Source organism: Gastrolobium bilobum, unplaced genomic scaffold (genome assembly GCF_033153095.1).
Source record: "Gastrolobium bilobum isolate Gb01-03AN ecotype WA unplaced genomic scaffold, APGP_CSIRO_Gbil_v1 utg45939, whole genome shotgun sequence".
NCBI lineage: Eukaryota > Viridiplantae > Streptophyta > Magnoliopsida > Fabales > Fabaceae > Gastrolobium > Gastrolobium bilobum.
The window spans coordinates 130010-154838 of NW_026897233.1; the positions used below are offsets into that span (position 1 = coordinate 130010).

The 24829-nt window shown below is 32.6% G+C and overlaps 4 protein-coding genes across 5 annotated transcripts; 1 reads left to right on the forward strand and 3 right to left on the reverse strand.

Annotated features, from left to right (window-relative positions):
* The first annotated feature begins 6815 nt into the window (after nucleotides 1–6815).
* Nucleotides 6816–7735, forward strand: LOC133305046 (uncharacterized). The gene has a single exon (XM_061505157.1). It carries the CDS (start codon nucleotides 7040–7042, stop codon nucleotides 7622–7624), a length of 585 nt encoding a protein of 194 aa, XP_061361141.1. The 5' UTR covers nucleotides 6816–7039; the 3' UTR covers nucleotides 7625–7735.
* A 42-nt stretch (nucleotides 7736–7777) lies between these two features.
* On the reverse strand, nucleotides 7778–11037 carry LOC133305045 (OBERON-like protein). Its single transcript, XM_061505156.1, has 3 exons — nucleotides 10911–11037; nucleotides 9098–10220; nucleotides 7778–8655 (listed from the first exon to the last, which is right to left on the reverse strand). Exons 2-3 carry the CDS (start codon nucleotides 10182–10184, stop codon nucleotides 8039–8041), a joined length of 1704 nt encoding a protein of 567 aa, XP_061361140.1. The 5' UTR covers nucleotides 10185–10220; nucleotides 10911–11037; the 3' UTR covers nucleotides 7778–8038.
* A 1840-nt stretch (nucleotides 11038–12877) lies between these two features.
* On the reverse strand, nucleotides 12878–18714 carry LOC133305040 (heat shock protein 90-6, mitochondrial). 2 transcript variants are annotated; one of them, XM_061505148.1, is made up of 20 exons: nucleotides 18465–18714; nucleotides 17793–17984; nucleotides 17625–17698; nucleotides 17069–17194; nucleotides 16898–16991; nucleotides 16715–16798; nucleotides 16493–16636; nucleotides 16278–16391; nucleotides 16067–16126; nucleotides 15882–15956; nucleotides 15692–15796; nucleotides 15346–15486; nucleotides 15164–15256; nucleotides 14964–15041; nucleotides 14497–14751; nucleotides 14293–14395; nucleotides 13902–14076; nucleotides 13711–13816; nucleotides 13517–13606; nucleotides 12878–13302 (listed from the first exon to the last, which is right to left on the reverse strand). In XM_061505148.1, exons 1-20 carry the CDS (start codon nucleotides 18570–18572, stop codon nucleotides 13135–13137), a joined length of 2385 nt encoding a protein of 794 aa, XP_061361132.1. In that variant the 5' UTR covers nucleotides 18573–18714; the 3' UTR covers nucleotides 12878–13134. The 2 variants fall into 2 exon arrangements, with proteins under 2 accessions (XP_061361132.1, XP_061361131.1); XM_061505147.1 differs by having other exon boundaries at nucleotides 17793–17981; nucleotides 18465–18713.
* Nucleotides 18715–23682: 4968 nt separating this feature from the next.
* Nucleotides 23683–24314, reverse strand: LOC133305041 (uncharacterized). The gene has a single exon (XM_061505149.1). The coding sequence runs from the start codon at nucleotides 24236–24238 to the stop codon at nucleotides 23882–23884; it is 357 nt and encodes a 118-aa protein (XP_061361133.1). The 5' UTR covers nucleotides 24239–24314; the 3' UTR covers nucleotides 23683–23881.
* Between the last annotated feature and the right edge of the window lie 515 nt (nucleotides 24315–24829).

The window sequence follows — 24829 nt, forward strand, 5'->3', positions numbered from 1 at the left end:
ATCCTCCTAAAAACTTTTAACTTTTTTCTTCATTATAAAAGAAGAGCTTTTCGTTATAAGAGTTTTTTTCAAAATCTGTTTTGCCTAACTTATGCTTATAAGTAGCTCATAGCTTACAGAAAAGAGATGATCCAAACAGACACTTAAATAAAACGTTGTTTTAATGTCTATTTAATAATTTCTTACATTCTTTCTCCTTCGTAAAATTAGGAAGAAAAAAATGGAAGAAAGAGAAGATAGAAAATAACCAATTAAATACCAAAATAATTTCGTATCATCTAAAATGAAATAAAAGTATATCTTTTAAACTTTTCTAACAATAAAATGGGGAAGGTTATATTTATCACTAAAAAAATTTACAACTAACATAATCATCATTGATTTCTGTAAATCTAATGGTTATAATTTATTGAAAATTATTGAGTAGCATTTATTAATTAATTATTATTCTCAATAAATTATAACCATTAGATTGATAGAAATCAACGATAATTAAATTAATTATAAAAATAATAAACTTTTTTTTGATAATAAATATACATTGTCCCAACAAAATTGGGATGAGTTGTACTCTTACGTTAGAATGTAGCTCCTCAAGGGTAACATCACACGTTTGATACAAAGCGAGTACCTAACAAGAGTTATGCTTCAGCCAAGATCTGAACATAAGTAGATGACAGCCACAGCCAGCATAAGTAGTGTGCCCTTGGGCCTTGGATGCACAATCACTGCTCCCTTCAATGAAAGAAGCTATAGGGTTGTCTATGCAGCTAGCTACCTAGCTAGCCTACTACAACTTAAAGAGAGAGAAAGAACTTTAAAAATTAAATAAGATAATAATAATATTTGATGAGTAAAAGTCACATAATTAATGTGATTATTTAATTTGAATTTAAAAATGTATTACATGATTGTTTGCTCTATTTAAAAATGTATTACTAAACGTACTTTTTTTAATTTATAATTCTTCGTAAATAAATTAACAACTGTAACTCGTACAAGTTGTTTGAAGTTGACAATTAAATCAAAAAAGAGACAAAATGATAAAAGACAAAGGACATTATAAATTAGCTCACCTATCTATTTTTCTGACACACAACCCTTGTCTTGACCAAGCTTGATAGCAACCCTTGCTCTGCTGATTTTTATGTATGCAGGTTTTTCTAACCTTTAATTAACTTGTGATTATTATTCCTGTAAGCTTTGATATATTCAACATATTTTCAACCTCTATCATAATATGTCTGTCATACATTATATTTTATAATGGGTATGAATTGTCCGTGGTGACGCAAATGGCTTTTATTATAAATTGAGTACGAAATATCATAATCTCGAAGCTTGTCTTTAAATGGTTAACCATCTTGACTCCACGTCAAATATAAGTTTCCAATTTATTTATTTTTAGCTACATAGGAGTTAACATTTAGGGATTTGATTTTTTTTTAATATTGGGTACATTGAAATAAAGTACATAATTATAATTGATTGAAAAAATTAAAGTAATAGATTTCAAACTCATAGTTTACTATCCATACGTATGTATGTATTTTATTATAATCTTAATTATTATTATATTAATATTTATAATTTCATATTTTATTTTGAAAAAATATAGCCATTATAACCACCAATATATATAAATATATGAGTCATGATCATTTTACACTGAAGAATACAAAGAGACACGCTCAATGTGGGACTTCTACACTATTAACACTAACACTCTTAACACTTTCCCTCAAGCTGTAGCATATAGATCATATGCTACAAGCTTGATACATAAATAATACTCCCATTAGGAACCAAAAACAACAATGCTACATCAACGAAATGAAATGACTAAGTACAACAAATCAACTGGAATGACCATCAGTCTGAAGAGCTGATAAAGAGACAGTGTTGGAATGGACATCAGAGCATGGATGGTGTCGGAATTATCATCGGCAAAGACAACTGAGCTGACCAGGACATCAGCATCAAGATCCCTCTCAGAACCAGTGTAAGTTACACTTTCAATCTTATCCGTTGATTTCACTTATATCTAAGGGCTCAAATTTGTTACTAATGTGAGCTATTGGATACAAGTGGATCAAAGATCAAAATTGATTATAAGACTTCTAACTCTTATACCGGTGTAAGAATATCTTACTTATATATATAAGAGTATTCTACTCATATATATATATAGAAAAAAACTATTTTCATGTTACATAATATAAATTTTTTTTCTACACATCATTCGATAACTGTGCCACATTTTTTTTTCTTTTTTTTAAGTGATGGAGCTCATAAGTTTGTTTCTATAATATGAGATAAACCATCTCCTTTAACATTAGATTAATAATATATATATATATATATATATATATATATATATATATATATATATATATATATATATCCATTATTTGAGAGTAAATAAAGTCTGCATTTGTAGACATATTTTTGGGCAAGGGGGTGTCCCCCACCCCCACTTCTGGTGGAGACACGCTTACCACTAGAACATCAGTGGCAGTTGAAGATTTCAACAGCTGAATCAATTTTAGAGCATATTGATGTTTTCAAGAAAGAAAATGATACGAAAAAGTTTTAAAAGAGATACAAGAGAGCAGCACTTGGATTGACAATTTTTAAAACGGTGCCGATTTAAGAAGAATAAAATTTATACTTAAACTTTAATAATTTATTTATTTAGATCTAACGATTCACACGTTTAATAAATAAAAATTATTAGATGTAAATAAAATTAGTAATTAAAATTAAAAATTAATTTATACTGGTATCGAATCATTTAACACTTTAAACCATAGTTATTAAAACCGGACCGACCTGGCCGGGTCGACTCGGGAATCGGTAAACCGGTCATATAACCGGTCCAGTGGATGCAATGAACCGGCCATGCATCAGAACCGGCGCAACCCGGTCCAACCCGGCTGGTTTTCATAAAAACCGGTGACCCGGCCCGGTCCAAAAAAAATCCAAATTTTTTATTTTTTCAAAAAAAAATCATTATAGCCATATTTGAATATTTTTTTGCTTATTGACTTACATAAGTTACGTACCTACAACACTAATATTATCTCAATTATGTATTATGCATAAAATTTTGAATTAGTTTATAGTTAGAGATGTCGTTTTCTGAACCTAAAACCCCATATCACGATCATTATATTTTAATTCGGTTTTTATTTGATAATAATATGAGATTTATTATATTTTGTATTAAAAATATTTGAAATTTGTATCTTTTTTTTAGATATTTGAGTATGTCTAAATTTTTTTAATATAAATTATAAAATTACATATAATTACCTGGTCATGCGGTTGAACCAGTGACCTACTGGTTGAACTAGTGACCCAGTAACCCGGTACCTCGACCAGATCAATGACCGGGCCGGTTAAATAACATTGCTTTAAACTGAATGAGAATTTATATATATATACACACACACACGCACGCACACAAAAATAAAGTACGTAATTAAAGTATAAGGTGTTGTTTGGTTGAGGAGATCTTAAAATTTCCTTAGGCAAATCAACTTGGCAAAACACAATGTCCTTGTTTGGTAGAGAGATTCATAAAAGTTGCCCATCTATGCCATTCGCATAGCATTTCCCCATTTGGCTTAGAAAGTTAGCCATCTGCACTGTTTAAAAAGAGAAGTTGGACATGGTTTTCCGAGGATAGACGACTAAATTGTAAAATGAAAAAATAAAGCAACCGAAAATAACCTCCTAAAACGCTAAGATATTATCGTAATTGCAACTTTTACGTGTAGAGGGTAGCATCTTGATTCATTTCAAATTTTAAAACAGGGTTATTTTTGTAATAGCAACTTTTTATTCCATCTATATTTTACTTACCGCCAAACATAGACTTTATAAATGTTACCTAATATTCTCGGTAATTTTTTTTCCAACCAAACAACTTTTTTTTCACATTTTTCTACCAAACTCACTTCTCCCCATTTTCCTATCAATAACATTTTCCTATTATTCATAAAATTTTTCCTCAACCAAACGCCCCAATAGATTTTTGTTTGTCTGCCGTGGTGGAGCTTTGGAGTTTTCAGGACGGGTGAGTTTTATCTTACATCTATTAATTTATATTGTACAGACATCTTGCTTTTGTGTTGTCATATAATCAATAATCTTACTTTTTTATGTATTAAAAAAATATAACTATACTTTTGTTATTTTTCAAATCAATTAGAAGATATTAATTTGTGTTATAAATTATTAAAATACATGCTGAAAATAGTTTAAACATTTAACAATCTTAAATTTTTTGGCTTGCTATTTTATGATGTAGTATAGAAAGTTCAAGCATGTAGAGCTGCACAGCTATTTTTTATTTTTATTTTAGTTAAAAAATATTAATAGTATTATTTTAGAAAACAATTTTTCTTAATTTTTTTTTAAGATTAAACTGTTTAATTACTTGTTTTTTTAAAAATTTAAGATATCACCACGTTAGTCTTTTAAAAAAATTTCTATTAGTCCATCAAAATGTTGCGCATTACTATACTAGTTTTAAATATATTGTCATCAGTTTAGTGTCCGAAAAATTTAAAACTTTATTATGGTGGACTAAAAGGTAACACCAAAGATGAACTTGATAACTATTTTATATATTATTAGTTTAATGACAAAAATCTTTGGAGGCTAATATGGTAACACTCAGTTTTTAAGGGACTAATTTGGTGATTAAGATTAACGAGAGAAAATATTAATAAAATAATTATATTTTAAGAGGGCGATTATATTTATTATTATTTTAGTCTTATTACTCTTATTACATAATTGGTCACCGTTAGATTAATTTAAAATCAACAGTTAAAAAAATTGAAAAAATTAACTACTGTTTAATTCCAAATTAATCCAACGATAATCAATTATGTAGTAAGAGTAATAAGATCAAAATAATAATAAATATAACCTTCCTCATATTTTAAATACTTAAATAAAAAGTAATTTGGTCAAATGATGACTTTTTAATTCTTGTTCAATAATCTTAAAAGAAAAGAGAGAGAGAGATATAAGTTATAGTTAAAACTTGGCTGATTATTAGAATAAGTGTTATCATTTTGAACTGGTCTTCGATTCGATCAAGATACTGGGTCAATGAATAATCAATTTAACCAGTGGTTCATTGGTTCATATATATATATATATATATATATATATATATATATATATATATATATGGATATAAAATTCGGAGCATTTGACCAATAATAGAGTTAATTTAATAATACGTACTACAAGTTATAATTCACATTGTCTAGGTTTAAATTTCATTAATAGTATTTTTTAAACATTTTGTTCAAAATTTCACAAATTTGATTTTTTTAAAAAATCAATGTGGTTTAATATTAGTTGAACTCGGTTCAAGATCAGTTCACCAATTTTGGGTCAAATGTATAACCCGTGCAAAACCTAAACCAGAGTGGTTAGGATGTATAGTCCAACGGTAAAGTTTGTTTTTCCTATTGTTGGTACAATAACTGGTTAGGATGTATAGTCTAACGGTAAAGTTTTTTTTTTTTCCTATTGTCGTTTACAATAAATATATATATGATATTTGCATTCATCAGTTAACATGATCACAAAAATTTTTCTACACACACAACCTTTTGTGGAGCCCGCATGTTCTGAAGAAAAAACAATTACGGCACGCAAAACGAATCTCTATAACATAACATAATCATTTTTTCTACAATATAACTCTTATAAAATCCTATATATATATATATATATATATATATATATATATATATATATTGCGAATACGTTTCTGTAAACTGTAAAAACAGGAAGTTAAAGATAGTTCTTTTGCTCCCTCCACTTTCCCTTTTACTCTCAAATTTAGTTTTTTCAATAAATAAGGAAAAAAAGTGTATAAAGACATAAAATTGTATTATTTTAAGTGAGAAAAAGAGATAAATCATAACAGAGAGAACGAGTGAGAAAAGTTTTAAAGATATAAATCTCTCCTCTTTGTGAGAGTGTAAGGATATAAAATGTGTCATTTAAAATAACACACCTTTTTCCCATAAAATAAAGTCAATCTAATAGTCTAGCTGGTCCTTTAGACACTGACCTTTATTGTTTAAGAGTAAATACCTTTTTTGGTCCTCAGCAAATTTTACGATGCCCGCTTTAGTCCCTAACAAATAAAAAGACCCATCGTGGTCCTTAAAAAATTCAAAATAGACCCATTTAGTTGAAATCGTGATCCCTCACAAATTCAAAAAAGATCCATATTAGTCCCTAAAAGGACTAAAATGGATCCATTTTGAATTTCTTAGAGATCACGATAGACCTTTTTATTTGCTAGGGACTAAAACGGGTATCGTGAAATTTGCTGAGGACCAAATAGGGTATTTACTCATTGTTTAACTAACTGCTTTCGTCCAGTCACCAACGATGAATTCTGGGTTTCCTAGGAGTTTACATATGTATTGAAACTATAGGAAAAGAATTAAAAAAAGTAAATGATGACCATTTATTTAATTTACTCCCATTAGCTCCAAAACACAAAACACACCATCCAATCTTCCATCAGCTTATGATTGCTCTCTCTTAATATAATTTTCATCCTTATTTCACTACAAATACTAAAGGTAGAATAAGAAAATGGGTCTAACTCGGATACAGTCAATTGATTAGAATAAGTAGAATTTTGAGGTTGAAGACAGTATCACTCCTTCTACCATTAAGGCACAAAAGAAAAATATGGAGATATAATAAGATGAAGATGCAGACTCAACTTTCAGGATGATTAACAAGAAGGCTTCATTATTGATTTATTTTTGTTCACCCTCCAAAGCACATTCTCAGCTTTCTAGCTAACACATTCTCAGCACCTCTTCATGCACAACCGGCATACCACCAACCTAGAAAGGGGAAAAAAGTGTGGCAACATAGGCGTGAATTACTAACATGGCTATAAATAGCAAGCAAAGTGAGATTTAATTCCATTCAGTACACACAAATAGTAGACATTCAACCAAAACCTCATTATTTTCCCCTAATGGCTCTCTGGTTTGTGCTGCTTATTACACTCTTTACAGTTAGTAAATGTCAGTCCACAACTTCATTCAACCAAACCGACCTGCAGGCAGCCATGGCTGACATGAGAAGTCGCTCTTACTATGGTTTTGTTATCCTCCTCAAAATCCTCAACAGCCAGCCCAACTCACTGCAAAACAATGATCTGACATTCCTAATGCCAAATGATGAAGAACTATCTCAGTTCTCAATAACTCCAGATCAGCTCCATGATTTCGTACTCAGCCATTCTATTCCAACACCACTAGTGCTCAATCATCTATTACATTTTCCAAATGGCTCTGTGGTTCCCTCTAGCATTCCAAGCAGGGTTATCAGCATCACCAACACCGGGAGATCAGGCTTGTTTGTCAACAACGCAAGGATTGTCACACCAAATGTGTGCCAAAGTTCTTTAATAAGGTGCCATGGAATCAGTGCTGCTATGACATTTGACAACATTGTTCCTTTTCACCGAGGTCCAGAACCTAAGGGTCCCCCAAAGAATAGCAATGTGCCAAACCCAGCTCCATCTGTTAAAAAGATGAGTATCCCACCTTTCCAGTAAGGCAAGAAAAATACTTGCCCTTCTGCTGTAATGTCATACCGTTTTATCAATATAATAAAACATCACTTTTTCTGTCTCCACATTCGATCTATTTGGCCTCTAGCCCTGATCCAACTCACAGAGGACATAAAAAATAAGACTAAGCTCATCACAATGTTAAAAATATTGACCAACTAATTAGATTCCACAAATTAAGCAACAATCAACAATTTGTCACAAAAGTACATTCATACATACACCGCATATATAAAAAGCTTACTTTCAAACTGATTTTAAGCCCTCACTAGCAGTACCTTTTTCCCTCTAAAAATGCTTATACTGTCTCGAATCTAATAGAATTAGACTGACTCTTCATCAATTCTGAATGGCCTTTCTATAATATGTAAAAGATTATAACATACACTGAACCAGTACTCATGGGTTTGTTCGGAAGGGGTGGCACTCATTAGATTGACTGTCAGCCTTGGGAGGAACACTATAGAGAAGATCATGGATTTTGGAATACATCAGCATTGAAGAGGGGTCACCACCACTACTGCTCTGTGATACACGAGAACTCTCCTGCAATTTGATCTTCTCATACAGATATTGCTTCTCAGCCTCAGCCTCACTTAATCTTTGTTTCAAATAGTTGCTAGTATATTCTTCCTCTGATTTATCTGACTTGGCAAGAGCAATCCTTTGGAGCCTCTCGGCCTCTCGCTTAGCTTCATTAGCCTTCAATTGGAACATATCAGCCTCTGCATTTTTCAGCCTCACAATTTTCTCTAGTTCTTCAATCTGTATCTTCTTTTTTTGCCTGTCCATCTTGAGTTCTCCTGCTTCTCTGGCCTTGTCTGCTAATTCACGTTCACAAGCCTCAAGAGCCAAGCGAGCCTTCTTGAACATTCTCATCTTCTCATCAGCTACTATTTCCATCTTTCTTATAGCCTCGTGCACCACCTCAGCAATTCTATTGCATGCCTCCTGTGGGGCAATCAGCCTTCCACTTTCTGCATTTTCCAGGCTCTTTGGAGAGTCCACCTCAAGCTCTTCATGTAGGAAAATCATTGGTTAGAACAAGGTGAAAAAATACATAATTAAAAGAAAAGCCAAATATCAGTTGCAACTTGCAACTATAGCATTAGCTTTACTGATCATGCATGCTTTTCTAGTGATTGCAAACCAACATTTTATTCCTAGATGTGTTTAAATTCAGGTTTTAATGAAGAGAAAATTGGAATGAAACAATAATTTCAAAATATAGTCTAAAAGCCTTTTTTTAAAATCATTCCTAACTCAGTTTTAAAGAATTTTCATCCTTTTAGACATAATGAAATATGATACAGAAAAAGTGAATGAGAAAAATAAAATAAAATGCAAACTACAATAATATCATATTCATACTATATATATGAATAGTATGTATACAAAGCCTATGTCAACGAAGAAATTGGAAGACTATAATTTGAAGGTAAATTAGAAAACTAGTACCTTGAAAAACCATCAATATTGCCCTGCATGCAGCCTTAGATTCCACTTTTCCGCTTTTCAGTTTTTCCTTGAGATCATCACATTTCCAAAAGAGTTTCCTCCCTCGTGGGTCTTTACTACCGTGAAAGATCCTGCTAACAAAATCAAGTTCCCTCATTAAGGCCTCTCCTTCCCATGATGGGGCACAATGCTGGAAGACATCTTTAACCCAACCCAACAGTTCTGAAGTCCTATTGCATGCTTGACACCTGAAAACCATTTCACTTGGTCCTGCTCCAGTCTTCACAGAAGGGCCCATGCAAATAAGTTGCTCACGAATGGCACAATCTGTGTGAGTCCAATGAGAACACAAATCACATCCAATCCATCGGCATGTATTCACTTCAAAGTCAAACTTGCTGCATATAACGCACATGCAAAGATTGCAGAAACCATTGCTATTGGTGCATGTTTCACAAGTACAATCATCAGCTGGAAGCTGGTTTTGGCAAGCTATGTTTCTGCATCTCTTATACACAAATATCTCAATCAGTGAAGTCTGCGATAGACTGATGCTAGGATGTAAAAATCCCTGAATTCCAGTATTTATGGCAACAAGGATTTCAAGCTGCACACGGTGTGATCTTATCAATGTCTTGGCTGTTAAATCAGCTCTACTCTGAACATGCTTCTGCAAAATGAAAAATTCTTCCCTATGCTGGGAGCCATTCCCTCCCTCAAGGATAACTCGAAGTCCATTTTTCAGCTCTTCTAGAAATTCATCAGGTAGACGATGCATTTTTTCACATATTATATCAACTCTTTCTCTTGCAATGTCCTGGAGACTAATTTTGTCTGCACTAGAAACACGACGAATAACCGACTGATCAGGGCAATCGTTCTCAGCTTTTCCATTCTCCATCTTCTTTGCAGCGATTGCATCGGCAGTAGGCCAAGTTTCTCGAGAACTCGCACTTTCAGTAGGAGATTCACGGAGATTGTCAGAGTTTGATCTAGGTTCCTCCGGAGAAAGACGAGGATCTGAAGAAACTAGAGACAAAGATGTTTGTAATCCTCCAACCCGGTTCTGCTGTCGTGGAGGGAGCATTTTGGTTTTGCTAAGGCTCCTGTTTTATGTTAGAGCCTAGTGACATACACATAAAAAAGATTTACTTTGCCAGTAAATAGCAGATATGATAATATGCATCTTATACCAGCAGCACACATGATTGTTATACTAGAATTACTACAAAGTTACAAATAGATGAGGAACTTGAGAAAATTCATAATCAGCTAAAAGTTGCATCCTTGGAAGCTCTGCCCCCATTCCATACAAACCTCCAAAATACAGAAACAGTAAATAAATAAAAAGAAAAGACAAAGCAAGCGGGAGACAAAGAATACTTTTCCATGAAAGGTCCCAAAACAAAAATAATTAAATCAGAAGAAGCAATTTTCATAATTTCATGATCAACACAGGATTCACAAGAAAATACATACAGTTTAACACTATGGATTCTACTGCTGATGCTATTATGTAATATCTTCTCATCATATAAAAGAAGCTTGAGAGAAAGAGAGAGAGCTATATATGCAATCTCACAGAAGCTAACTCATCAAATCAAACAGCAGATCAAACGATAAAGATGCAACTTGAATGCCACAACCAAACAAAGTTGACCCTAAAATTCAGCAGTTCAGCTAAAAAGAATAAAAATTTGCTGCAAAGGAAGTTTGAAATGTTCACACAAATTCATGCAATCACAGCAGAAATATCTTTTAATAAAAAAGAAGAAGAAGAGATAATTTAGATTTAAAAGGAGAAGAAGCTCACCGGAGAAGAAGAAAACGCAACAGAAGACTCACCAATTGGAGTGTCTTCACACAAATGGGATCAAAGAAGGAGACGGGGATTTAGGTCAAAGTAGAATTGCATGTGTACCCATTTTACCCCTCGCGGGTGGTACGGTTCAGACCGGGGAAAAGACTGAACCGGCGAACTAAGGAGAAGATGACAAAAACCGAATAATAAATTTGAACTGTGATAGTGGGAAAGAGGTCGTCTTTTTCAACGCCACGGTCTTGGATGACCAGTTCAGCCGGTCTACGCGTTTTTTCTCAAAAGTGGTTGGAAATAAGAGGATCGAAACAGGCATTTTATTCAGTTGCATTGTAGTAGCACTCTTTTTTTTTGGAGCCTCAACGTTTCTTTGTCCTTTCCAACCTTTTTCTTATGTCTCTCCACCCATTCCCTTTTACTTTCATTTTTTTTAATTAAAAGGTTTTACTTGTTCAATTTAGATCGTGGCAAAATGATATAATTCATATAAATTTAAAAATAAATTGTTTATGGGATAGAATATTAGATTAGAATATCAAGATAAAGAGAAAAAGGACGAAAGTAATGAAAGTTAGTAAAAATTGTGATCTAACGATCTTGGAGATGGGTAGATAGAGTAGGCATGAAAAAAGGTAAGTATAATATCTTATTCCATTATTTATTTAATACATCTTTAAATTGAGATAGATTATTCTACCTACCTTTTTTTATGTCCACATTGTGAGTTGTCTATCAATCTCTAATATTGTTGTATCAGAATTTCAAGATGAGAGAAAAATGATAAAAGTTAATTGAGATTCTGATATAATAATAGTATTGGAGATAAATAAAGAAAGTAGGTAGAATTACATATCCCCTTAAAATTATTTTAGGCTTAGATAATTATTTTTGAAATAGAATATTGTGCCTATCTTTTTTTTTATGTTTACTTAATCTACTAATCTTAAACACAATTAGATCATAATATTAAGAAAAGAGAGAAAGAGTGAAAGTTAGTTGAAATTCTGATTCAACATACATTAAATCATTTCATTAAAAATAAAAATAAAATTATTAAATCTTGATGAATGGTTATAAATTTAAAGGATTCCAGCCTGAGAATCATTTATTATGATAATTATTATTTGACTAAATAAACTTAAAGTTAATTTTGAAAATAATAATTAATTTTTTATGATCGTAATTATTATATAATATTATAATAATTGATATTTAGACGAAGAGAAGGAATAACAATATAACTGGTAATGAAATTTGAATCGGACAATATAATCTCATCCAATTGTATCATCTTAGAAAATACTTTCAAATCTGAATAATTTATTTTAAAATTTATATTAATTATAACATTTTGCCTTTTGAGCTGACCTAATAACTCAAAGCTTGTTCATTCACATTGATGAGGTAGACTCCGTCGTCAATCTCATCCACTTTTTTTTTTGGTAAGCAATCTCATCCACTTGACCAATGTACATTATAAATATCTAAGACGCTAAAAATTTTGCTCGCTGTTAGCACTTGCGCTTGATACACATTAACTGACTGCACAAACAATTTATTTTTTTTCGTATTTCGTATTTGATCAACAATTGAGAACTTATTATAATACCGAATAAATCATACAATTTATATGCAATAAATTTAAGAAAATAAAAAATATTTTTTTTCCATTTGTTTTACTGCAAATAAAAATTTATAACCTAATGTAATTAGTAATAAAAATTTAAAGATACATTCCATCCAAGTTGCTTACTATCTTGATTTTATACAATTTAACTAATTAAATAGAGTATAATTATTTCGCTATCTCTTGTTTAAAAATCAAACGTACCATTATTGAGTTGGTATGGCACAGCACAGCCTAATGATCTATGGGGCGTATGCCAGAGCAAGCGCAAATGCTCCGTTCTAATTCTAATAATTCTTATACACCATGGAAAACACTCGCACAAACTATATAGTATACTTTTCCAAAATAAAAGAAAAACTACTTAAATTCAAATATAAGAAATACTTGGTGGTTGTGGATGTTTTAACTACATAAATCACAACGAAAAGGATCAATTACAAGTGCTTCCCGATATGTTATTATATTGAAAAATCCTCAGGTATCTATAAAATACTACTACCAATGTTCTTCAAGAATATGATTTCGCCCGTCAACAGCCATGAAAGAAAGAACGGAAGAGAGAAAACAAAAATGTGGATGAAAATCCGTTCATTTCTGACTGCCAGCCTCAGTAGGTTCGACCACCTCAGCTTCTACAGTTTCTGGGACATGGGGCTGGGATCCAGTGGACTGAAACTGATCAGTAGTTGACCATTTACCAGTGAAAGTACCCATCATCTCATATATCTTTCCTCCAAGCTCTGCTGGATTATCAGGCTACACACCAACAGATTGAGCCAAAAGACACAAGTTTAAAAAGCGTTTCGGTTTGAATAACTAAAAAGGATTAGCACATTGAGCATCTTTGAAACACTTCTCTCTGCTATCAAAAATATTTAGCACCCCAAGCATAGTGCAACTAGTCTTGACATGGTCTAATTTCACAATGGAACTTTCATATCATAACAATAATATCAAGCCATGAGCTTACCGTAAAACCACTGGAAACCAAAGCTGCATCATACAAAAGATCAATAGCTCCGAGGGCTTCTTCATTGTTAGGATTTGTTTTGCAAGCAGCCTGAAAATTACCCATTAAAGTAAGTTACCATAATTTCAATTTGCAATTTATTATAACACTAAACGTATTACTCATGACAAAGAAAAGAATTGGGGATTTCGTACATCCAAGTTCCTGATAATAGGGTGTTCAGGGTTGATCTCAAACACCCGTCTGCTTCTCATGAATTCCATGCTGGAGGCATCACCCATAGTTTGAGACCTCATTAGCCTACAGCAAAATTGATCACACACCGGGGATTGTTACTTATATCTTCAAAATACATCATTTAATATCTAAGAGAAGGAAGACCCACCTTTCCATGTTAGCAGACCAACCATATTTTCCTGCCACCAGAACACAAGGTGAAGAGCTAAGTCGTTTTGAAATTTGAACCTCGGAAACTTTATCTCTCAAACGTTTCCTAATCCAATCACAAGTTTGGCTGAATTCCTGTTTCATCTCCTGTTCGTTTTCCTCATTCTTATCCCCTGCAGAAATAACTAACTATATTTAACATGTTTGAGCAGTAAAGAACTTTGAATCATGAATTCACACCATTGTCAATATTAATATTGGCTCGAAAGAGAGACTAACAAATATTAGGTCAGCAAAATGCTAATACCCTTGACTAAGATGAGTGTTTGTCCAATGTAGCACAAGTCCAAAACAAATAATCAAAAGAAAGCATAAAGAAAAAAGTAAACCTAGATCCAAGTCTTCCTTGCTAATGTCAACAAAATTCTTTTCCTTGTATGATTTGAGGTTTTGAACGGCAATCTCATCTATTGGATCCACCAAAAACAGCACCTGAAAAATTATATTACAGAAACACCAATATATAAAAATAAATAAAAATAAGTTAATTAAAGGATTAAAAGTTACAAAATCTACTAAAAATAAGCTCATACTTCAAGATTTTCCTCCACAAGTCTCTCCAAGAAAGGTGTGTTCTTTGCACTATTCACACTGTCACTGGCAATGTAATAAATATCCTTTTGATCAGGTTTCATGTTCTCAACATATTCATCCAAGCTGATCAGTTCTTCTTCACTTTGGGATGAGAAAAACCGAAGCAATGGAGCAATACGTTTGTGATTCTCACGGTCTTCAATGCAACCCAATTTCAAGTGTTTGCCAAAGTTCTCCCAGAACTTCTCATAGTCCTGCAAACAGAATAAAGCAGCTGGTAAAATACTAACAGGAAGCATGCCGTCCTTTGTATAAAGAGCAGTTATATAAAAAGGTATGTAAAACAACTGAGTAAGATATATATAATGCTAAGGTATCTAAGCTCAATTTATCCTAGTTCTTCAATAAAACACAGAAAAAAAAAAAGGAAAACTGTATCAACTAAATTTTCAGAATGACAATATACCTCTCTGTTCTCACTCATGGATATCCCCAGAATCATGTCAAAAGCCTTTCGAACTAAGCGTTTCCTCATAATCCGCACCTTCAAGCACCATGTAGAAAAAAATTAAGCAAGATAAAACTAATAAGGAATTTCATACATGTATCGTCAAAGAAAATTCCAGGTTTAAACTTTAAGTACATGTGTGCTCCCTATCTACTTACAATGCGGCTCTCTTGAAGAATTTCACGTGACACGTTGAGTGGAAGGTCATTTGAGTCGACCACACCTTTTACAAAGCTTAAGTATCGGGGGAACTGTTCAAGCAAATAACACATCAGTGTATGATAAGATTATGAGAACACCATCCAGTTACTCAAGGTGGTAGATAGCAAAGTGCTTATACCAGTTCTCCATCAAAGTCATCTGAAATGAACACTCTCTTCACATAAAGTCTTATATTCTTGGTCTTGGGATTGATTATGTCATCCTTCCCTGAGGGAGCATAGGCAGGAACATAAAGTATAGACCTAAATTCTACCTCACCCTGCAATAGCAAATATCCCCAGCACATATGTCAATAAAAATAAACATCAAAATATTAGCTGCCAAATTAGTAGTATGAATCTCCTTTAGAAAAAAATTGAGGTTATCATGCTATGTTGTCCAGCTGAAGTCTGAATTAAAGAAATAAACATATCCACTACGCACAACAAGATGACACTTGAGATTTTAGACTGAAAAATTCTTACCTCTGTGGTGAAGTGTGATGATGCTAATGGGTCCAGGTATTCAGAAAAAGTGTTTTTGTAAAATTCATTGTAATCCTCTTTAGTGACTTCTTTAGGGTTGCGAAGCTGCAAAATAATGTCTAAATCGTCATTCAAGTAATAAATTGCCAAATTAGGCACAAAACATGCAATTGGAAATCATAAAACTCACCCAGATTGGATGGGTCTCATTTGTGAGCTCCCAATCCCAGTACCGCTCAACAACAGTCTTAGTTTTTTTCTTCTTCTGTCATAACAGTGTGTCAAAGCCATAAATCAGTAAATATGCAGCAGCTTAACAATAACACTCATATAAACACTTGATTCAGTATAAATGCAGAACAATCAGATAATTACCTCAGTCTTCTCATCATGTTCATCTTTTTTGGCTTCAGCTGGATCCTCATCAACCTCCACCTGGAATGAGAGCAAATTTTAATAAAAGCTCCAAAAGTTATTTTACAATCTTGCTTTTCAGAGGAGGATAAATTAACTCAACACACAAATAATATGGTGATATATAGTGTTATTGAACTAAAAAGATCTGGAGTGTATAGATGGCCCATACTTCTTTGGTGTATCCCTTTTCCTGCCAAGTGTATATCGGGAATGAGACAAAGTGTGAATAATTTTTTACAAGCTTTTGAATCCGCTCTGGATGAGCAAAACCTTTGTCATCCCTCTGAAAGTAAGCAGCAGGTGAAATGCACACATTGTAAGTTCATGAATTAGAAAAACTAAAAAAATTATTTAAAAAGTCAAAAAAGGAGATTATCAACATACCTTAAGGTACAGTGTAAGGCGAGTTCCTCTTGGAATCAGCTTTTCAGGATCTGTCTCCTCAGATATGGTATATGAGCTAGCATTTGCCTCCCCTTCCCAAACATATTGTTTATCGGATCTTGGACTCTTGGTTGAGACAACCACCTTCAAACAACAAAAAATATATAACTACCAGATACTAAATAAAAAGTATTACATTTTTACCTTTATGCAAATACATACCCGGTCAGAAACCAGAAAAGCAGAATAAAATCCCACACCAAATTGACCAATTAAGTTGTTGTCACCGCCAGCATCCTTGCTATCCTTTTTAAATGATATACCTTTGTCAGCATATAAGATACATAAGAGAAAAAGAGTACAAAGACAATAAAATTGTAAACCATTAGTCAGAAGTGGTAAGACCTTCAGAGCCTTCAAAAATTTTGCAGTTCCACTTTGAGCAATAGTTCCAAGACAATCAACTAGTTCTTGCTTAGTCATACCAATGCCTGTATCACTGCAATAAAACAAAAGTTTCAGCACCAACTGAATTTAAAAAGATAACCAAACACTAATTATAGCGATTTATCTTACGTAATAGTGATAATCCCATTATCTTTATCAGCTTGAATTCGGATAACAAAATCAACTGCATCATTTGACAGTTCAGGTTCCGTCACGCTCAGGAACCGCAGCTTATCCAAGGCATCGCTTGCATTGCTGTAAACAAAAATGCATAGATTAACAGAGTGGACAACACAGAAATATGTAACAGCCAATCAATACTAAAGACATATGCCTCTATATTTGGATTTTCAACTTTCTTTTTAGACAGAGTTTTCTGAAAGAAAAAACAGAAACTAAAATACATTTTTTAAAACAGATCCTGAAACTTCTTGCAGTATATCTGGGGGAAAACCATGACACCACAACCAGGGTAAGCCCTTGAAAGGCGGTTTAAGTTATTATTATCAAGAATACAGTTGAATATGTTCCGCACCAATGAAACATAACAAACACCAAGGCTCTAATAATATAATTCCACATCAAATCAGGCGCCTAATGAACCAATTCCAGTTCTGCCAAAAAGATTTCAAGACAAGAAATAAGCAAATATCACTCAAACATCAACAACAGTGATAGAATATACCTGATAAGTTCCCTGAGAAACACTTCCTTGTTACTGTATAAACTGTTAACAATGAGGTCCATGAGCCTACTAACCTGCCAATGATTCATATTACCCAAAATCATGGGCCATGATATAACATGCGTACTTGATGTCAACATGAACTGCACATATGAAAAATGGACATACCTCTGCTTGGTACTCATATCGCTCAGCCGGAGGGGGACTGGACGCAGCTGATTCAGCAGCAGTTGATTCATATCGTTTGCCCAAAGACAAATCTCTTTTCAAGTTTGGCTGATTAGTGGATTTAATGGTGCTGAATTTCTCTGAACTTAAGACAGAATACCATCTGGCTTTGGTGTCATTCTCACTCACCTGCTCGCAACAAATAATAAAAAAAAAAATGTACAATATAACACCCGATTACCTCAAAAAACACGACAACTGTTCAAAATGAGAACAACATGCCTTATCACAGCACTTCAGTTATACTTGAAAAGTACATAATGTAATCTAAGATATAAATATGGAGCTTATATGTGATGTCCGCGATATAAAAATCAAACACAAACACTGAAACTGTAAATTCCAAAAGGAAATAACTATCAAACTACGAAAATTACTATTAAACGACAAAGAAACAATTGTTTCACAGTAGCAATGAAAATTTCTGTATCCAATATGTTTAAAGAAAAAGAAAATTGTATAAGTAACAGAAGAATGCGTAAAAACAGAAAGGACAAAGAAATGGAAGTCCAAATGGATTGGTTACTGAAGCTAGGACCGATTAATAGAGATTATTGAATTTTCAAAAGGAAACTTCTTAGTAAAGCGAGAAAAAATGAAAGAGATGCATACCGAAGCAAAGGAAGAAGAGGAAAGAGGGGCAGCTACGTCCCGGCGAAGTGCGCCGCCGTAGCGCAGTATGGCAGAGACAGAGGAACAGCGCCTAGAGAGCCTGTGCATACTGAGGACAAAGCTTGACAGAGAAGAAGAAGAAGAAGGAACTAGAAGATTCAGAAACTGCGTTGAGGAACGAATTGGTGGGGTTTTAGAAGGGGTTTGTTAGAGCACAAAATGGGGTTTGGGAAGCTTCTGGATACTCCTCCTTTCCACACTTCGCTAAACTTTTCCATTTTCAGGGAAAAAATAAATAAATTCTGAAACGTCACATTTTTTCCCCAATTAATTTTGATACACTGATATTATGAAAAAAAAAATATATATTATTATTTATATTTGTTAATATATCTGATTATTTAAATGTTACTAAATTTATTAAATAAACATTATTAAATAATAATATAGATTTTTAATATAAAAACTACCTGTATAAATTATTTTTTAATACTGTAATATTATTTAAACAGGAAAATTAGGTTTTCTTTTTTAAATTTTTTTTCTCATTATTGTAAAATCAACCTTAGAAGTTAGAACATTAGCAATCTATTATGAATAAAAAAACATACATAAATTTTTAACAAAATTATTATATCTAGTTTTTTACACTTTAATTATTGAAAATAAAATAACTAAAATGATCTATTAATTATATTAATTTTTTATTAATGAATCAATTTTAGAAATGCCGGCTCATCAAACTTTTTTGATGAATAAATAATTTACAAAAAAAATTATTGAAAACTAATGAAAATAATAATGGGGGAAAATGGAAATGATAAACATGTGAATTTTGTATTGTTGCTATAATATATAATAAAATCATTTTTTCAGCTCCGAACGTCTAACAATAAATTTTACACCATTGATTTGATTGATTGTGATTTTCATATTTAATATTTTCATCCACCTTTGTATTAGGGGTGGCAATTTATGACACGACTCGCCAACCCAACCCGAACCCGACACGAAATTTTCGTATTCGGGTCAACCCGTTTAATAAATTAGTCGTGTTCGGGTTAGAAAAATATAATACGAAAATATTCGTGTCGGATCACGGGTCAACCCGTGAATCCGATCTGACCCGCAAATATTTTTTTTTAATTTTTTTAAGGTTATTATGATAATTTTATTGAATGATATCAAACAAAAATATACACCCTAAGTTTCAAACTACTCTTTCACTATCCGCAGCGGCGCTCTTTCCCTCTGTTTCGACTCCCTTTGTATTTGGATTTTCTTTTTTTTCCCCAGTCTTCACTCTTCTCAGGCTTGGATCTTCCTTTCCCACCTCCGTACCTGAATTTTATTTCTTTCCCACCTTCGTATATTGCAATCTTCCTTTCCCATCTACTAAAGTTTCACTTGCAAAATTTTCTTTGCAAGCTTTCAATACTAGAGATCATGCCAAATCATATGCTGCCATGAAGAACGCAGAGAAAGTCTGTGCAAGCTTTTTTGTTTTTTTATTTTTGTTTTAGCATTTAGAATCTTGTAATTTTGATACTTTTGCATAGTTATGAAGAAAAAATTATTTTTTTCGGTGTTTCAAAATGTACTGGAACCTCCAGATTACCTACCAATAACCATGTTATGAAGAATTTTTTTTTTGTTATATTGCAATCAGATTTGCTGCATTTTTTTTGGGCGAGTCGTGTAATAAATGGATCACACTTATAAGATTTTTCGGGTCGTGTCGTGTCAACCCGCAAAAAAAATGGGTCGTGTTCAGGTTGAGAATTTTGACACGAATAATTAATTGGGTCATGTTCGGGTTGAATCTGTTCGTATTCGTGTCAGACACAGGTCGACCCAAACCCGACCCACGAACACGATATGCCACCCCTACTTTATATAGTTACGGTTCTCCGAATTTATTCACCAAGTACCCATCTTAGTAGTTGCAGCACCTTTGTACAAGCCACCAAGGAATAAGCTAAAAAATAAATAAAATAAGAAGCAGAATCAGGTACACAGATCATATGTGAATGCAATATATGTTGGTTTTAGAAGTTATTATTTTCTTTTACTATCTCCTGAAACCCAAGGATAACTGAAGAATTTAATAATGCTTTCCAAAACTAGAACAAGTTTGTGATTTGCCAATTTTAACATTTTTAGGTTATGGTGTACCGCTTGTGATAATAATTGGCAAAAATCTGTGCACTCCGAGGGGAAAATTATGTGTAATTGATTAATGGGACTTGAAACAATTCAAATTTTAAAGTTTTTGTTATTTGTTGACTTCTGGTCAATGAAACAAAATATGTTGGAGATCGGTTTAATTTTATACTTTAGAAAACTATGAAGCACCGACATTTCAAAAACTGTGACGTGTCGTGTTCGACACTCCAACATGCGTTGCAGAGATTCAAAAAAGAGATCAAATTTTGTATTATGTTGCGTTTTTTGTTCAAACTATAATTAGATTCATTTGATTACGATTACCATTTTATTAAATTTAATATAAATATTTGAAATATTTTATGTATCTTTGCAAAATTGGTGGGTATTATAAGTTTAACTTCATTTTTTTATTAAATTGTTGAATATTAAATATAATATACACTACATAAATTAAAAATATTATTTAATATCAAAACGTGTCGAAATCTAACATTTTTTAGAATTAACGTGTTGAAGTGTCGTGTCGTATCCCGTGTCTCGTGTCAGTGTCGGTGCAACATAGCTAGAAAAAATAGATAATTTTTTTTCCTTTCTTCTTGACATAGTATAATAATAATTTATTATAATTAAATATACATTATTTATTAAATGTATTTTTTCTCAATATAAATATAGGGAATAACATCGGTCATTTTAAATGATATAAGCTTATATCATTTTAGATTCTAACCGTTGATTTCTGTCCATCAACGAATATAATTTATTGGATCAAAATTATTAATTAATTAATAATAAATTTAGCTCATTAAGTTTGACCCAATAGATTATAACCGTTGATGGACAAAAATCAACGGTTAGGATCTAAGATGATATAAGGTTATATCCTTTAAAAGGATAGATGTTTTTCCCATTAATATAAATAGATTGTGTCATCAATCACATTTTTAATTTTTTTTACTAAATCTCCTTCAATGAGATGTTATTGCGTAAATCTCAAAATATTATGTGAAATAAAAAAAACCTGATTCGGACACTCGAGCCAACAGTTATGGCCTTTCGAAGTTTTACAGTTAAACTATTAACTTTTTGTGTTACGTGTCATTACCGGACGAGTAGCGCCTGTGTGGGGCGCAACTTTGCACAGGTTATGCCTATGTAAGGTGCGACTTGTTATGCCTGTGTAAGAGATGACTAAGTGTAATAGATTCGTAAATTGGTTCAAAATAACTATATTTTCATAATTTTTTATTAAAATAATAATATATTAATTTTTTTTCCATCTCAAATGCTATAACTATAAGCCAGTTTAGCTTGCATAACTTGCCTTTTAGTACTTTTACCTACTAAAAGAGTAAGTTATAGTAAAATAAATAAATTAATCCAAATGTAAAAGGTAAGTTATACAAGTTATCCAAATGTATAAAAGGCAAGTTATAAATTCCACTTTTTCAAATTGCAATTACCTATAGGGATGTTTGGTATGGAGATTTTTTTTGAAATCTTGGGAAAGTGTTGGGGGAAATAGTTTCCCAAGTTTAGTATGAGAAAAATTGAAAAAAAAAATCGAATTTTTTTTTCTATCATTTGATTTTATTTTACATTATATTTTCCCAAACCAAAATACCATCTCACCCATGGTATTTTTATTTTCCCAGGATTAACAATTTTGTATGACTAATATCTTCTTATTCTTTTGTTCTTCGTTTGCTCCTCAAGCCAGTTTGCTCCATGCACCAGTAGGCACGAGAGACTTGCAACAACTCCATTGAGATAATAGCCAACAAATTTTTTTTTGGTTATGTATGATTTAATTGAGCATTTGTGCACACAACATTCAAATCACATTTCATTCAGAGAAGGCGCAACAACCTTTGTGCTTGTGTTTTCTCTCCACAAATCCCACCCGTTATTCGCTTCAGTACGATATGATCATCAACCGTCTAGTCAACTCTGACCTCACTCAAACTTGTCGTCGACCTGTTCGACGAAATGACTCTCCTTCTGAGACTTTTCCCAAACCGGGCAAACCCACTTCTGAATTGGGTTTATTTTAAATTTTTTAGTGCCAACAAAAATTTCATGCCGTGGAAAGTCTTTAGGATTTGAGGTTCAGGAAGGGATAAGTCGATGTTGGTGTGACAGAACAACCAAAGGAGGGGAATTTCAGTTTGCAAAACCTTTTTTCTCTCTAAAATAAAATATGCAGAAACTGTGTTTGATGGCTTCAAATTGGTGGCCTCCAGGACTTGTTTAGCAGCAAGAACTAGCTATGGTTGGCAAAGGTAAAATATGGCGAGAGGATAAAATAAAGTTGAAGTTGTCTGGCTTTGGTGGTAAGGAGTTAATTTTGTAAATTTAGTACACGTTCCTGCCAATATTTTATAATTAATCAAACATAACATAGGAAAATTAATTCAATATTCACAGAAATATTTTAACTTATCAAATAATTTTTTAGTAACATTATCAAAAAACTTATTTTTTCATCATATTTCAGAAAATTCATAATTCCTGAATAATTTTTTTTCCCTACCAAATGCCCCACAATGTTAATATAAACCTCATAAATCCCCTCCCCCATTCTGACTGGTAAATGCGCGACAAGTGTTATATATCAACATTATAGGTAGGAGTAGGACAAGTTTTATCAATTGAAACAGGGTTTTTAAATAAATTGTTTCCGATAACCAAACAATCATGTAAAAACCTTTGTATAAAAGGCTTGGTATAGATTTTAATTTTGTTTCACTTAATAATTTTGAAACCAGTTCTTAATTCATTAATATTAAAACTCATAATTTTAAAGTGTTTCAATGGTAAAAAAATTATTGTAAAAATACGCTTGATTTAGCATTGTTTGTAAAAGAAATTATCATAAATAAATATTTATACGCATTTTATCCTGACTTTTGAAAAAAAAAAAAAAATTATGTAGAAGTCACAAATAGTTTCTGGAAGCAGGTAGTCATAAGTTTATTTTTTAAGTTCAAAATGTTGTAATATGTTCAACAAAATAAAAAATAAAAAAATGGGATACCATCAATGGCATTTTTTTCTACCTTTCGTAATATGTATTGTTTATTTTAAATACAATTTATCATACACATACTTTCGAGGGGGAAAAAAGAAGAAGAAGAAGCATAACTGATACAAATCCTCCTTGATTACTGCTACAAAATGATGGAGAACATAGGTTTATTATACATACATATATATATAGGGAATAAGGGAAGCAAAAGTAAATATATTTACAGATGAAGCGAAGTATCAACGTCAGAGCTGTCAAAATTTCTTGATGTTGATGCACCCTGTGACCATAAATTCAAAGATGGCGGTGATTTCATGTTGTTGTGATCACCTTGCTTGCTTGTCAAGTTGAGTCCAAGAGAAAGAGAATCATGAAGAGTTGGCCTATGTGGAACCACCAACCTTGGTTGTAGAGAGTTCATTGATGATGAGGTGTTCCTCTGATTCTCTGAAGACAACAAGTTAAGAAGTTCTTTCCCCTCTCTCCTTTCTTTCACCTTTTCCAACTGTCTAAACCTTTCTTGAAGAAGAGCAATGGAGGAGTTCACCATGGTAGGATCATTATCTTGCCTACCCATTTGGCAATGAGAAAAATTTCAATCTTGGGTCTTCTTTATTTGGGGACTGGAGTGGAGGAGGGGATCTATATTTTGGTGGGTTTGGAATGTAGTGGTTTGGAAGTGGTATATAATACAAGGAAGTGCATATATAGGAGATCATCATATTTTAGCTGTTGAGCATTATTTTTTGCATTTGGGTCCTTATAATTGATTCCTGATGATAGCAACAGAGATTAGAATCGACTGCTGTTTGACAACAAGACAAAGAGATAATTGTTAAAAAGTTAGTATAGGGGGGAAGGCAGGGTTGCTAGATGTGTGGCCAAAGGGACTTTTTCAAGGAGGAAAATGGTAAGAGGTAGAGTCCAAATTGATGATGCATAGTAGCATTTGGAAGGGAGTATTTTGGAGAATAAATGGTTAGGTAATGCTTATCTGGGCTTGTCAATTTTAGCCACTGTTTGCTTCGGAGAAGATGGTACATCTTTGTTTGGTCTTGGTGGAATAATATTTCTTTTTATTTTATATGTTTTCAACTGTTGATGGAGCCATTCTTGTTTTGGAGCTTAAGAGGGAGGGTCGTGTTGTGCACAAGAGACAAAAGGAATT

Coding starts and splice junctions, on each gene's coding strand:
- LOC133305046 (XM_061505157.1), top strand. CDS start 7,040: ATGGCTCTCTGGTTTGTGCTGCTTATTACACTCTTTACAGTTAGTAAA.
- LOC133305045 (XM_061505156.1), bottom strand. CDS start 10,184: ATGCTCCCTCCACGACAGCAGAACCGGGTTGGAGGATTACAAACATCT. Junction 8,656..9,097: donor AATATTGATGGTTTTTCAAG/GTACTAGTTTTC, acceptor TCCTACATGAAG/AGCTTGAGGTGGACTCTCCA.
- LOC133305040 (XM_061505148.1), bottom strand. CDS start 18,572: ATGCACAGGCTCTCTAGGCGCTGTTCCTCTGTCTCTGCCATACTGCGC. Junction 17,985..18,464: donor CCTCTTCTTCCTTTGCTTCG/GTATGCATCTCT, acceptor ATTTGTTGCGAG/CAGGTGAGTGAGAATGACAC. Junction 13,303..13,516: donor TGGTTTCCAGTGGTTTTACG/GTAAGCTCATGG, acceptor GTTGGTGTGTAG/CCTGATAATCCAGCAGAGCT.
- LOC133305041 (XM_061505149.1), bottom strand. CDS start 24,238: ATGGGTAGGCAAGATAATGATCCTACCATGGTGAACTCCTCCATTGCT.